This window comes from Salmo salar, chromosome ssa06 (assembly GCF_905237065.1).
Source record: "Salmo salar chromosome ssa06, Ssal_v3.1, whole genome shotgun sequence".
NCBI lineage: Eukaryota > Metazoa > Chordata > Actinopteri > Salmoniformes > Salmonidae > Salmo > Salmo salar.
In genome coordinates, this window is record NC_059447.1 from 66,681,435 (window position 1) to 66,697,705 (window position 16,271).

At 42.2% G+C, this 16,271-nt stretch overlaps 1 protein-coding gene across 7 annotated transcripts in view; it reads right to left on the bottom strand.

Moving 5' to 3' along the window:
• The window catches only part of LOC106607874 (CD2-associated protein), a 108,878-nt gene that overhangs the window by 4,216 nt on the left and 88,391 nt on the right, over nt 1-16,271 (bottom strand). For 6 of the 7 annotated variants that reach the window (XM_014205330.2, XM_014205329.2, XM_014205334.2 and 3 more), the window contains 5 exons: nt 13,642-13,786; nt 13,050-13,159; nt 8,218-8,330; nt 7,680-7,763; nt 277-530 (listed from right to left, as the gene is read on the bottom strand). In XM_014205330.2, coding sequence (XP_014060805.1) covers nt 277-530; nt 7,680-7,763; nt 8,218-8,330; nt 13,050-13,159; nt 13,642-13,786 — 706 coding nt within the window. The remainder of the gene's footprint in view (nt 1-276; nt 531-7,679; nt 7,764-8,217; nt 8,331-13,049; nt 13,160-13,641; nt 13,787-16,271) is intronic. The other variant, XM_014205331.2, reaches the window with a different exon arrangement.

Here is a 16,271-nt window from a genome sequence, read left to right on the forward strand (position 1 = left end):
AGTTCTAACAGTGACTCGTCTATATACCTCCCTAGAAACAAGCCATAGGGCACAATATAAAATATTATTTTGAAAAAGGTTCACAAAGAAAAATTGTTGACTGATATTTCTAGCTAGCTTTGATAATGATGAAGCTAAAGGATCTTAACCAGGCAACATTCGCTTGGAAAAAAGGGCTTGATTGCAAAAATGACGCACTATCCCTTTAAAGTCAGAGTTTGAGAGCAGTACGTAGGAACTGAACAACATCATCTAAGGAAAGTGGTAGTTAGTTACATTTGCTGGGTCTTCAGGAGCTCCACAGACAGCAGAAGTTCTTTCATCTGGGATTGGAGGTCCTCCAGCTCAGACCTCTGCTCCTCTGGCTCTGCCCTGGGCTTGGGCTCTGTGCCGGGGTCTGGGCTGTGGCTGAAGCTAGGGCTGGGGCTTCTGCAGCCAGGGACCGACGCCAGGTAGGCTTTTGGCCCCTCCAACAGGGATGGGCTGGGCTTAAGGACGGGAGACTGGGAGTGTGAGCTGTGCATGGAAGGCTGTGGACACCAGACAGATACTGTTAGCTGGACAGGGGCATCCTAAATATTCTTGCCCTGGCTGTGACACTCCTTTAAGCTTTCTGAATGATTTTGACTAATTAAAGTCTGTTTCTTTGCTCAAAATTAATCAAGTCAATGTTTCTGGTCATAACATACATTAGTCTTTAGCCACGAGACATCACTGCGTAGGAGGGAGCTACAGTAGCCATTTTAATCGCACTGTTGTTGAGCATTATTGTACCTACCGAAGCTGCGGACGTCTATTTCATTTAGACTGAACACAATTGATTCCCTGTGCTTCCTTCTGAAGTTATGTCAGGGGTGCTTTAATATTGTGATCTTCAACCTCCCATCGTCTGGGGGATATGGTTTTCATTTATTTATTTTTTGTCAGAGGGTCAAAATCTTTAATTCAACCTATAGGAGTTCTGAGCCCACAGTTATGGGGCTTGATGCGCAGGGATTATTCACTCGATTTGAGTGGTACTGATAAACGACGGGTCTGGTGGGTCCTTTGAAAGGGCCTCCAGTGGGGCTGGTCTCCTCACATAGACCATCACAAGGGCTTTTATTGCTCCCAAATCATGATATCTCCACTGTGAAGTTTCCCCACAACATCCAGCCCATGGTCTGTCAGCCAATAATAGAAGGTGTGCCTTAATTTGGGCAATAAGAGGGGACGTGAAACAATACAAAATCTCTCGTCTCCTCAAGTGCAATTATAGTGAAAGCCACATGCTAACTGGAAGATGACAATTAGCCGCTGTGTGTAATGGGTCGGTGTGAGTCTGGGGATAACAGGATGAAGAAGACAGCATGCCTTCACTATAGAGAGTCCTGGGGATTTGTACGGTCTGTGGAGAAAGGAGAGGTTCTAGAATTATCATTTCTAATGGCATTGATCATTCTAGAACCTCTCCTTTCTCCACAGACCGTACAAATCCCCAGGACTCTCTATAGTGAAGGCATGCTGTCTTCTTCATCCTGTTATCCCCAGACTCACACCGACCCATTACACACAGCAGCTAATTGTCATCTTCCAGTTAGCATGTGGCTTTCACTATTATAGGTTGTTAGCATGGAGGCGGAGGGCGTTGTATTCCCTCAGTCTCCCGCTGAGCATCTGGGGAAACACTAACAAGACAAACACCACGTGGATGGAAACTAAGTCTTCATTAGAAAAGTGAGGATGCGCTTCATCACGCATCTGCAGGACAACTAGCTAAGTTATTAACAGAGTGTCCCAGTGTGACTGTAGCCTAGCCTCCTGTGCTAATGAGAACCACCTGCCTTACACTGGACCTGAGTGCGTGTGTAGGAATGCAAGAGAGAATGATTTGGTGAATGTGTGCGAATATCTGCGTTAGTGCGTTTGACTCAAATCAAGTGTTATTTTTCACATGCGCTGAATACAACGGGTGAAGACTTTACTGTAAAATGCTTGCTTACGAGCCCTTCCCAACGATGCAGTTTAAAAATAATAAACCAAAAATAAAATATAAAATAAATGGCGCTATATACAGGGAATACCAGTACCAGATCAATGTGTTTGAGGTACACTATATATACAAAAGTATGTGGACACCCCTTTAAATTAGTTGATTCAGCTATTTCAGTCACACCTGTTGCTGACAGGTGCATAAAATCAAGCACACAGCCATGCAATCTCCATACTAAACACTGGCAGTAGAATGGCCTTACTGAAGAGCTCAGTGACATTCAACATGGAACCATTATAGGATGCCTTTCCAACAAGTCAGTTCATCAAATTTCTGCCCTGGTAGAGCTTCCCCAGTCAACTGTAAGTGCTGTTACTGTGAAGTGGAAACGTCTAGGAGCAAAAACGGCTCACCCGCGAAGTGGTAGGCAACAAGTTCACAGAATGGGACCGCCGTGTGGTGAAGCGCATAGCGCGTAAAAATCTTCTGTCCTCGGTTGCAACACTCACTACCGAGTTCCAAACTGCCTCTGGAAGCGACGTCAGCACAAGAACTGTTTGTCGGGAGCTTCACGAAATGGGTTTCCATGGCCGAGTAGCCGCACACAAGCCTATGATCAGCATGTGCAATGCAAAGCATTGGCTGGAGTGGTGTAAAGCTCGCCGCCACTGGACTCTGGAGCACAGGAAATGTGTTCTCTGGAGTGATTAATCATGCTTTACCATCTGGCAGTCCGATGGACGAATCTGGGTTTGGCAGATGCCAGGAGAACGCTACCTGCGAGAATACATAGTGCCAACTGTAATGTTTGGTGGAGGAGGAATAATGGTCTGGGGCTGTTTTTCATGGATCGGGCTAGGCCCCTTAGTTCCAGTGAAAGGAAATGTTAACACTACAGCATACAATGACATTCTAGACAATTCTGTGCTTCCAACTTTGTGGCAACAGTTTGGGGAAGGCCCTTTTCTGTTTCAGCATAATTTTTTATTTTTATAACTAGGCAAGTCCGTTAAGAACAAATTCTTATTTACAATGACGACAGTGTACATGACAACGCCGCCCGTGCACAAAGCGAGGTCCATACAGAAATGGTTTGTCGAGATCGGTGTGGAAGAACTTGACTGGCCTTCACAGAGCCCTGATCTCAACCCCATCAAACACCTTTGGGATGAATTGGAACGCCGACTGCGAGCCAGGACTAATCGCACAACATCAGTGCCCGACCTCACTAATGCTCGTGGCTGAATCGAAGCAAGTCCCCGCAGAAATGTTCCAACATCTAGTGGAAAGCCTTCCCAGAAGAGTGGAGGCTGTTATAGCAGCAAAGGGGGGGACCAACTCCATATTAATGCCCATGATTTTGGAATGAGATGTTAACCGAGCAGGTGTCCACATACTTTTGGTAATTTAGTGTACATATGTACATGAAGGCAGGCTAAAGTGTACAGTGTAAAAGTGAGTGAGTGTGTATGCATGTGTGTGTTTGTGTTGCGTCGGTATGTGTGTTTGTACTGTATGTATGTGGGTTTTGTGTGGGAGTGTCAATGTAGTGTGAGAGATTATATTGTGTGTATATATTAGAGGTAGACCGATTAATCAGAACGGCCGATTAATTAGGGCCGATTTCAAGTTTTCATAACAATCGGGAATCGGTATTTTTATACCTTTATTTAACTAGGCAAGTCAGTTAGGAACACATTCTTATTTTCAATGATGGCCTAGGAACGGTGGGTTAACTGCCTTGTTCAGGGGCAGATGACAGATTTTTACCTTGTCAGCTCGGGGATTCAATCTTGCAACCTTACAGTTAACTAGTCCAACGCTCTAACCACCTGCCTTACATTGCACTCCACGAGGAGCCTCCCTGTTACGTGAATGCAGTAAGAAGCCAATGTAAGTTGCTAGCTAGCATTAAACTTATCTTATAAAAAACAATCAATCAATCATAATCACTAGTTAACTACACATGGTTGATGATATTACTAGTTTATCTAGCCTGTCCTGCGTTGCATATAATCGCTTAGGTACACATTGCTCCAACCATAAACATCAATGCCTTTCTTAAAATCAATACACAAGTATATATTTTTAAACCTGCATATTTAGTTAATATTGCCTGCTAACATGAATTTCTTTTAACTAGGGAAAATGTGTCACTTCTCTTGCAAACAGAGTCAGGGTATATGCAGCAGTTTGGGCCGCCTGGCTCGTTGCGAACTGTGAAGACTATTTCTTCCTAACAAAGACAGCCGACTTCGCCAAACGGGGGATGATTTACAAAAGCGCATTTGCGAAAAAAGCACAATCATTGCACGACTGTGCCTAACCATAAACATCAATGCCTTTCTTAAAATCAATACAGAGAAGTATATATTTTTAAACCTGCATATTTAGCTAAAAGAAATCCAGGTTAGCAGGCAATATTAACCAGGTGAAATTGTGTCATTTTGCGTTCATTGCACGCAGTCAGGGTATATGCAACAGTTTGGGCCGCCTGGCTCGTCGCAAACTAATTTGCCAGAATTTTACGTAATTATGACATACATTGCACAACCTACAATGTTAACAGGAATATTTAGACTTAGGGATGCCACCCGTTAGATAAAATACGGAACGGTTCCGTATTTCACTGACAGGAAAAACGTTTTGTTTTCGAGATGATAGTTTCCGGATTCGACCATATTAATGACATAAGGCTCGTATTTCTGTGTGTTAATATGTTATAATTAAGTCTATGATTTGATAGAGCAGTCTGAGCGATGGTAGGCAGCAGCAGGCTCGTAAGCGTTCATTAAAACAGCACTTTCGTGCGTTTGCCAGCAGCCCTTCGCAATGCATTGCGCTGTTTATGACTTCAAGCCTGTCAACTCCCAAGATTAGGCTGGTGTAACCGATGTGAAATGGCTAGCTAGTTAGCCGGGTGCGCGCTAATAGCGTTTGAAACGTCACTCGCTCTGAGACTTGGAGTAGTTGTTTCCCTTGCTCTGCATGGGTAACGCTGCTTCAAGGTTGGCTGTTGTCGATGTGTTCCTGGTTTGAGCCCAGGTAGGAGCGAGGAGAGGGACGGAAGCTATACTGTTACACTGGCAATACTAAAGTGCCTATAAGAACATCCAATAGTCAAAAGGTATATGAAATACAAATCGTAGAGAGAAATAGTCCTATAATTCCTATAATAACTACAACCTAAAACTTCTTACCTGGGAATATTGAAGACCTTGTTAAAAGGAACCACCAGCTTTCATATGTTGTCATGTTCTGAGCAAGGAACTTAAACGTTAGCTTTTTTACATGGCACATATTGCACTTTTACTTTCTTCTCCAACACTTTGTTTTTGCATTATTTAAACCAAATTGAACATGTTTCATTATTTATTTGAGGCTAAATTGATTTTATTGATGTATTATATTAAGTTAAAATAAGTGTTCATTCAGTATTGTTGTAATTGTCATTATTACAAAATATATATATATATATAAATAAAAAAAACACAAAATCGGCCGATTAATCGGTATCGGCTTTTTGGGCCTTCAATAATCGGTACCGGCGTTGAAAAATCATAATCGGTCGACCTCTAGTATATATAGTCTAGTGCAGTGGTCGCCGAAGCATTCCACCAAGGCATTACTAGTTTTTTATTCATTTTGTGATTCTTGCGGTAGGTGCACTTGATTCAGCAGCCCTAGCGCCGGGAAGCCAAAATGTTCCCATTTTGAACCATTTCATGTGTCTGAAGGTAGAACTCCGCCTACCTGGCAAGCCCAGAGAGCAAATCAAGTGCGCCTAAAGGCCAACTGCTCACCAATCAGATAGCTCAGATCACCGTGTCTGCACAGTTTCCTTGAGCCATAGATGTAAAAAGAAGCATCTAGCGCACAGCAAAGTTAATACTGTGATATGTCCAAACTTTTAAAACCATGACTATAGAGAGACTCAACGAATACAACAAAGCGCTGCAGTTTTTATGAGTAAGTTCATGTTGAAGTTGTTATTCAGCACTGTCAACACCTTGTTCAACACGTTTATTTTATAAGCCTTAAAATGCGTGTTCTCCCTACTTCCACTCACGCTACAACCAGCACTGCAGCTGCAATGAATGAGTATAGCAGTGTTTTGATAAGCTTGCGTTGTTATTATTAGCAGTCTCTTATTATATAGAGTAATATTAAACTTCCTCTGGACATCGGATTAATAACATGAATTGGTGCATGAGGCAGAAATAACGGAACGTGACTTGAGTTTCGCCATCAGCTGGAAGACTGTCCCCCCTTTTCTCACCACTGCCCTCTCCCTCCCCTCAGACTGACCATCAGATGCAGGCCATCAGTCCAGTAAAATAAAAAAGCAAATTATGCTCACTCAGCTGTGTTTTACAAGTAATACAACACATGATCTATTACTAGTATGAGCATACCAATTATATATATATATTTTATTTCAAAATGGTCTGAGAAGAACATTGGCAGGGCAATTCAACATAGCCAATATGCAGTGATAATGTATTAGCCATATAGCCTACTACAAAACCTCATTGCTAAGTAAGTGTTTTTAATAGGTTCATGTTGAATAGGCTTGGGTTTTTGAAGTCATGTTTAAAAAAAAATCTGAGCGGTATATCTCGACATGCATTTTGACTCAAAGAGATCTTGATTTAAAAAAGGTTGGTGACCACTGGTCTAGTGAGTGTGCGTAGGGTCAGTGCAAGATAGAGTCAGTGCAGGTAGTTCGGGTTATTATGGCTATTTAGCGGTCTAATAACTTGGGGGTAGAAGTTGTCTCTGAGCTTGTTGGTCCGAGAGCCGAAGCTCAGGTACAATTTGTCGGATGGTAGCAGAGTGAACAATCTATGGCTTGGATGGATGGAGCCTTTGGCAAATTTTTGGGCCTTCCTCCGATACCACCTTATATAGAGATCCTGGATGGCAGGGAGCTCGGCCCCAGTGATGTACTGGGCTGTCTGCACCACCCTCTGTAGGGCTTTGCGGTCAAGGTCGGTGCATTTGGTATACCAAGCGGTGATGCAGCCAGTCAAGATGCTCTCGATGGTGCGGTTGTAGAACATTTTGAGGATCTGATGGCCTATGCTAAATCTTTTCAGCCTCCTCAGGGGGAAGAGGCCGATGCCATGCCCTCTTCACGACTGTATGGGTGTGTATGGACCATGTTAAGTCCTTAGTGATGTGGACGCCACAACACTTTTGTGTGTACGCCAGGCTTGCGACTGTGCTGTACTGGAGGGATGAGGGTTCATCAAGATAAGAGGATGATTTAGACATATTAGTGAGGGATTACTCAGAGGCACTGAGAGAGGTCTCCAAGACATATCTATGACATAACTAAAAACCACAAGATGGTTGCAGGCCATTTTTCATGGGATGTATTAGTTAATTTCTATAGTCAAACCTGAGTCAGTTTCTGAGCTGAGACATATGCTTTGCTGTTCTTCTTTTGGGGTGTTGTGTCCTCTGTATGTATGAATTCTCCACTGAGGGAAAACATTGGCTGAGGTGACTAACTTTTAGCAATAGGATGCATTCTGGATGAATGACAAGTGTCTGAACTGAGATAGATCTAATGTACATTTGGGACATTGATCCATACATACAAAATAGTTGTTCTGGAATGGTTCATGGTGTACCAAACATACAAGTTCAATACAGGACGGACACTGACCAATACAATCAGACACGTCAATGTCATCGTTACCTTTCTCGTGTCTATCAACTTTGGTTTGGGGGCTTCCTCCTCGTCCAACTTTAAGGTTTTCTCCACGCTGATGTCCTTGTTTGGCTGAGAAGACAGAAAACAAATCACAACAGGTCTGCTCAGTTTATGACACACCTTGCCAGACACTGACTGAAACACTCTGGCTTGTCATGTCCCCCTGTTTCTAATGGAAGGCTTTCACATTACTCTTCAGGGAACACGGTCAATCAAAGACAATCGGAACGACCCGACAAGTCTCCTCTCAGCCCTTAAAGTAAGTCAAATGTTTTTTCAATTGGACATTTACTACCCTGTTCCCATCTCACCCCAACCCATCATGAGGTGCAGATAAGGTGAGGTATGGAATATGGTGATGTACATTTACTGTACAGAGAGGGCCTGCATGTGGAAATTCTGAGAGGAATTTGATGTCTCAATGTAATGTATGGAGCAAGATGAACACATGGTGTGTAAGTGTGGGTGTGCAGAGTTGTGTGTTCTCCGTAGCATGTTGGTATTTAAAGGTGTGTGTACTCACCGAGTGTCCTCCTCCAAACTGAGCGGGCAACCTCCTGCCTGGCATCTTTGGTCTGTTAGCGGTGGGGTGAGACAGCTTCTCAGAGGTAGACGACAGATCAAAGCTCATCAGTTCTTCACAGAGGGAGAGAAGAGAGAAAAGATAACATTTTGGATAACCATTTTTTAAAGGAAAACAATTTTACACATTTTGTAATACATTTTAGGTCATATTTTGGAAAGTTACTTTAAGACAGCCTTGACAATTGTATACATTGAAACATTGCCACACAGTATGACAGACACCATCTTCAATCACTATAACAAAGCCATCACTACAATCTAAGTAAGCACTATATAGCCCTATTTAAAGACTATAGACGGGATCTTAAATAAGATTGCAGAACTCCCAGAGGAGTGAAGATGGAGGTAAAGGAGAATGAGGAGTGTGTTTCCGTGTTTGTCTTCATGCCCTGAGCCCATGGGGCTGATGACCTCTGGAGCTGAGAGCCATCATGGTTTTAGCAGCTATTTTGTCGCTTTTAGCGGTATGGCTCACAGACACGACTCCCTATCCTCCACACTGTCATTATTAGGCGGTGGGCCATAGCAAGCTATCTGCTTTAGTTTTCTGGATGATTCATCTCTGTCGAGGGAAGAGCTGTTTTTTACGTAGTGTATATTTACATATTCTGAAAACATTTCCTTTTGTTGGCAATGCCAATTTGAGCTATTTTTTTCAAAATTATTTTATGTTCACTAGCTGGACAGGTACACCACCCAGTTCACAAAAATGGTTAGCCCCTATAGACAGTGAGTCACGGGGCCGTGGCTGGCTATATCAAGCAGGCAAGACGGGCATCAAGGCATTCAGTTACTGTTCAATTGAACGTTAGAATGGGAAAAAACTAGTGACCTAAGCGGCGTTGAGCGTGGTATACTCGTAGATGCTAAGCGCGCCAGATGAGTATCTCAGAAACGGCCAGCCTCTAGGGCTTTTCAAGCACGACAGTGTCTATTGTTTACAGAGAATGGTGCGCCAAACAAAAAACATCCAGTCAGCGGCAGTCCTGTGAGCGAAAACAGTTTGATGAGAAGTCGAAGGAGAATGGCAAGAATTTGGCCACAAACAGGTAAATAACGGTGTGCAGAACAGCATCTCGGAAAGCACAACTCATCGGTCCTTGTCATGAGTGGGCTATTGCAGCAGACAACCACACCGGGTTCCACTCCTATCAGGTAAAAACAAGAAGAAGCGGCTCCAGTGGGCACGTGATCAACACTGGACAATTGAGGAGTGGAAAAACGTTGCCTGATCCGATGAATACCGGTTCCTGCTGCGTCATGCTGATGACAGAGTAAGGATTTGGCATAAGCAGCATTAGTCTATGGTCCCATCTTGCCTGGTGTCAACGGTACAGGCTGGTGGTGTAATGGTGTGGGGAATGTTTTCCTGGCACACGTTAGGTCTGTTGATACCAATTGAGCAACATTTGAATTTGTAGAATCATTTGTAGAATCCATGACACAAAAAAATCAGGCTGTTCTGGAGGCAAAGTGGGGTCCAACCCGTTACTAGATAGGTGTACCTAATAAACTGTTAGACAGTACATGCCATATGTATCGGCTAATTTGCATATATAGCTGTCGTTTTTAAACCTTCATTCTAGCATACATGGCACACACACACATTTCTATCTACATGCATTTATTTATTTATTTGTATGCAAATTATATAATTTCATGTTTAATTAAGTCTGCAGCTAGTTAATGAGACAATCATGCCAAAACATGATAAAAAAATGTAATTCACCGACAGAGATAGCTAATGAAATGCTAGTTTTCTGAGCAGGCACATTGATGTTTAAAGTATTAGCAGGCTAGTGGCTAAGCTAGTTAACCGTAAGATTGGCTAGCTTTCAATAAATTGCCCAAACGGAGTTACCTCTTCATATGATCTAGACCATTCGTAATGCATGCTGCATATTTCAAGTGCATTCAAAAACATATATTTCTCTTATTTCAGTCTTTGGGACCTAATATTAGTTCCTCTTAACACATTGACAGCAGATCACAATTTCATGGTAGGCTGTGTTTACATCTTTAGATGTAAGCAGGCCAATGGCTGCCTTCATCATGAAGGGTATGTACGGGAGTTCTGATTGATTCCAAGTTTAGCAGTTCTCAAATTTGCCCGAGTAGACAGTGATGAAATATATTTTTCAGAGAAAATTAACAAGAATTGAAGGTGCTTGTACAGTAAACATAAGAATCGTTCATTGTCATATACAAAAATAAATCCCTCGACATCGATCGATTAACTTCCTTGTTCTCGTCATCGGCCCCCCACCTACATTCTGAGAACTCACCAAAACTCCCTCGTGTCCTCCCTCACCTTTGTCTCACTCCATCCCCTACCCTCTTCCTAAATGCTCTTCTCTTAATGTTTTTCCTGTTTGTGATTGAAAACAGAAGCAACCTCCCCTTTCCATCTATCCTCCCATTTCAGTCTATCCTCCTTTATCCCGCTGTCCTCCCCTTTCCGTCTATCCTCCTTTATCCCTCTATCCTCCTGAACTCAGGACACAAGCTGAAAAATTATCTTTCCACGGGTTTAGAGGATTAAATCAACACATTAGCAACAACTCTAAAATATATATATTTTTTAAGTAAGTAATTATGGATTTAACGGGCAAAGCTGTCCACATACCTTAGAGCATTTGGTAATGTGTCAAAGTACGCCTGAATTGCTTTACAAAAGGAAGCAGTGACTGACATTAAACCAATGCGTTTCAGAGTTTACATACGTCTCCATTTTCATTTGTTATACAGAATCATTGTCAATCTACTGATATGCTTCAAAAGGGCAAACCAATCACATAAAATATACATGTTAGCAAAACTAAGTTCTTAAACGAACACAAAAAGCGTATTGTACCTTTTAAAAGTTGGAAGCCAACATTTTGAAGAATGTCCAAATAAGAATAACTCAAATGAAAACCGAATTATGAAAAAGGGTTTTGAGCTCATTCCCTTTAGGTCAGTGTTTCCTGCTCTTGAAGCCATTACTCCAACATCCTGTTGCACCAGGACGAGCAATATACAACTCAATTATGGATCTGGTGCACTAATCCTCCGTTTAGATAGAATCCTATTAGCATGTAGCAACTCATCCCAAAACTGTTTAAACACAGGAGGGCTGTAGACCCTTGGGGAGGAGGGAGCTACTGCAGAGTGCTACAGACAAGACAACTGGTGCTGGTGGTACTCTACATGGATAGGCACAGACACTTTCAAAGTGACAGAGGAGCATAAACCACTATGCAGGGTCACAACTGTTTAGGGTAAGTACTAGTAGCTACTAGTATTCAACTTTAAAATGAATTAAGCACCTTGAACTATTTTTAGTAAAAAAAAGGAAAAAAGTATTGTAATCTGTAAAACTGCCACGTCCATTTGCAATATTTCAACAAAGAAGTTACTCCAGACAACCAATAGTGTTATTTTTTAAAACATTTTTTTTTACCTTGGACATCTTTGCACATGCGATAGAACAGCATAGTATGTACTGCAATGTTTTTTCCCCCCACCATGCTGGATGCTCCTCTCCTCAGTTTCATCAACAAAACAAAAGCAATAACAAAAGTGCTGGGGCGAACAGTGGCGCTCTTTCACCTTATACAGATTTCAGCTTTAAAAGGAGGTATTTTTTACAAAACAAATCTCTATTTTTGATGTAAATGGCATGTTATAGAAGGTTGCAGAGACCCTTTGTGATGTCACATGTTTTTAAGAAACTTACCCCATACAGCAAATCACAACGTCATACTTATTGTGTAGTATGGGGGCCTTGAAAAAACATCCTTTTAGAAACAGCCAAGCTCTCAGTATAGTGATGCAGGTCTTTAGATGTTGTAAAGTACACACAAAATTGTGTAATTCCTAATTTTAAACGCAATGTTATATTCCCTTTTGGGTGACTCGAGCGGTTCCATTTTCTGTGTAGCCTGCTGCTACAGGTAACTGCCAAAATAAAGGAAATGCAAACAGTGTCTTAATAGGGCATTGGGCCACCACGAGCAACCAGAACTGCATCAATGCACCTTGGCATAGATTCTACAAGTGTCTGGAACTTCCTGTGTGGAAACACCCCATGCTTTCAATTGCGGTTGTCACGATACCAGCATCGTGATCCTACAATACCTGATTTCCTTGGCAAAAAGGCAAAGCAGACTAAACTCTTCGGTCCTTTAAAAAACAAACTGTTTGTATAATCTTGTGTGCTATAGCTTTGAAAAGAAACGTGTGATTCTGGGTGACAACATAAGGCTGTTTGTTTCCAACAATAGGACTGTTTTCCTCAGGAAATTTAGTCCACTTCATGTTTTGTTTGTTTTCCACAATACTGGTATCGTGGCAACCACGTGTAACCATGCCAGCCCAGGAACTCCACATCCGGCTTCTTCACCTGCGGGATCGTCTGAGACTAGCCAGCCGGACAGCTGATTAAACCAAGGAGTATTTCTCTATGTAATAAAGCCCTTTTGTGGGGAAAAACTCCTGATTGGCTGGGCCTGGCTCCAGCCAGTTGCACCCCTGCCCAGTCATGTGAAACCTATAGATTAGGGCCCATTTTATTTACTGATTTCCTTATATGAAATGTAACTCAATAAAATGGGTGCATGGTGTATTTATATTTTTGTTCAGTATAATAATGATATCATGGAGCTTTATAATTGTGTAAGTGTATATGTTCGGGACCCCAAATGAACGTTTCACTGCATGTCTTATTCAAGGTCTTAATGCTCAGAATGTCCTCAAAATAAAAGTTCACTTCAGCAGAGCCATACATACCCATGTCAAGGGCTTTGTCCCCCCAGTCACCGGACAGCGTTTTTGATTTGCTGGGTAATGTTGGCTCAATGTCAGACTTTGGTCGCATGGAAGGCACCTCTCCATTGTGCCTGTAAAGGGGGAAAACAACATCAGTAACAGTAGTAGCATTAGTAACGGTTGTAATCAGTAGTGCTAGTGGTACAGTGAGAACATTTTATTTGCATATGTGCCTGATATTTTGCTATGCCACCTGGAATTTTTATTTAGGAGCACTAGTGCGCCTAGAAAAATTAAGGATTCTGGCTTTATTACCATATTTTCAGCGTGAATGCAATCATTCAGAAGGCATAAAATGTCTAAAGGCATGACAAACAAAGAAACGAAACACATTGGTTTGCTAGTGTTTACATTAGTTTATTAACATTATTATACAAACATCATTATGCAACATAGAGGCATGAGTCAGAACTAGGCAATGTTATCCTTCCTCAATGTACAGTGTATATACCCAAAATGTGACCCTAGATGGCTCAGACATTGGCTGAATGGATGTTTGAACAGAGGGAGGGATGGAAGAAAAGAAAGATGGCAGAAGTAAGGGGAAACTTACTTGGACCCTGGGGAGGGTGCGAGAGGCTTGTCTGGTCGTTTTGGAGGGAGGCTGCCTGGTCTTCCCTTGCTTGGCGGGGGTACGGGCTTCTTGGGGGGGACCAGAGGGGCAGTAGGCTTTGACACTTTGTGATCTGTCTTGTCACCTTGAGAGAGAGAGATTGATTCTGAATCAGCATGATCATTGTGATCAAATATTTCTAATAGTTTTATGGCACGAAGCCAGAAAGGTTGATGGTTGTTTTAGGTGCCTTAATTTTTCATTCTCAGCAGCCAGGACATGTTAGCATCTATCCCAAGGCATTCTCCAAAATAACACTAAAGTAGCCAACCCTTAATCTCATTAGGGAAATTCTTCATTCTTCAAAGAGAAGTAAACAAACAATCCTGTGAAAAATGTGTCATATGCATTGAGGCCGATTAGATACGCCAACCAAGAATAGGGGTACTTCTTTGATTTGAAAGGGGAAAAAATAGCAATATATTTCTAGTAGCCCTAGAGAGACAAGGGTCCCAGTGGCCCTGAGGTCATCCTTGGAAAGGGGGGAACGCCACGGCGAAGGAACGTTTTTCAGCCACCCTGAGGACTGCTAGTGACATCACTTCTGTAAAGTGACAGGACACGGCAAGTTATTTTTTTCTAATTTTGTGATATCCAATTGGTAGATACAGTCTTGTCCCATCGCTCCAACTCCCCTACGGGCTCGGGAGAGGCGAAGGTCAAGAGCCATGCGTCCTCCGAAACACGACCCTGCCAAGCCACACTGCTTCTTGACACAATGCACTCTTAACGCAGAAGCCAGCCACATCAATATGTCGGAGGAAACACCGTCCAGCTGGCGAATGAAAACAGCTTCCCGGCCGCCACAAGGAGTCGCTAGAGTGTGATGGGACGGCCAAACCATCCCCTAACCCGGACGGCGCTGGACCAATTGTGTGCAGCCTTATAGGTCTCCTGGGCATGGCCAGCTGTGACACAGCCTGGGATTGAACCCGGGTCTGTAGTGACGCCTCAAGCACTGCGATGCAGTGCCTTAGACCGCTGCGCCACTTAGGAGGCCCGACACGCCAAGTTTTTTCACAAGAAGAATGTACCAGACAGTGGATGTGTGTAACTGCAGCACTTCACGTTGACACCAAAGGTCAAATGAGAAATGTGCATGAAACCCAGGGGTGCACAGTTAAAAATATATGGCAAAATAGAAATCAAACTGGATGAGCTTCAGAGATAGATGGGAGGGGTTGATGGTAGCTGAAGGATTTGATTAAAAACAAACAAAAGATATCTATTGTAAAATACATTGTGTCCATAAAATGTATAAGCTGGAAGTAGAGCCTAAGTGTCATTGTCGATTAGTTTACTCCAATTAGGAGAGGGGTGGTAGGGTTAGGGGAAAATAAAGGAAAACACATACAAAAAAAAGGTGTATAAACAGTTGAAGTCGGAAGTTTACATACACCTTAGCCAAATACATTTAAACTCAGTTTTTCACAATTCCTGACATTTAATCCCAGTAAAAAAATCCCTGTTTTTAGGTCAGTTAGGATCACCACTTTATGTTAAGAATGTGAAATGTCAGAATAATAGTAGTGAATGATTTATTTCAGCTATTATTTCTTTCATCACATTCCCAGTGGGTCAGAAGTTTACAAATACTCAATTAGTATTTGGTAGCATTGCCTTTAAATTGGGTCAAACATTTCAGAGAGCCTTCCACAAGCGTCCCACAATAAGTTGGGTGAAGTTTGAGCCCATTCCTCCTGACAGAGCTGGTGTAACTGAGTCAGGTTTGTGGGCCTCCTTGCTTGCACACACTTTTTCAGTTCGGCCCACAAATTCTCTCTGGGATTGAGGTCAGGGCTTTGTGATGGCCACTCCAATACCTTGACTTTGTTGTCCTTAAGCCATTTTGCCACAACTTTGAAAGTATGCTTGGGGTCATTGTCCATTTGGAAGACCCATTAGCGACCAAGCTTTCACTTCCTGACTGATGTCTTGAGATGTTGCTTCAATATATCCACATAATTTTACTTCCTCATGATGCCATCTATTTTGTGAAGTGCACCAGTCCCTCCTGCAGCAAAGCACCCCCACAACATGATGCTGCCAACCCGTGCTTCACGGTTGGGATGGTGCTGCAAGCCTTGCAAGCCTCCCCCTTTTTCCCATGGTGTTTATACTTGCTCACTATTGTTTGTACAGATGAACATGGCACCTTCAGGTGTTTGGAAATTGCTCCCAAGGATGAACCAGACTTATGGAGGTCTACAAATTTTTTTCTGTCATATATTTAGATTTGTTTAATACTTTTTTGGTTACTACATATTCCATATGTGTTATTTCATAGTTTTGATGTCTTCACTATTATTCTACAATGTAGAAATAGTAAAAATAAAGAAAAATCCAAGAATGAGTAGGTGTGTCCAAAAGTTTGCCTGGTACTGTATATATTTACAAAAAAATATATGGGGGATTGGAAATGAGACAATTACAATGAAGCAGACAACTATAATTTGCACTATTGAAGCTAAACCTTTTTTTAAAAAAAAACTAAAATCAGACAAAAATGCTGGAGCTAGGGCTGTGGTGGTCATTATATTTTGTCAGACGGTGATTGTCAAGCAAATAAC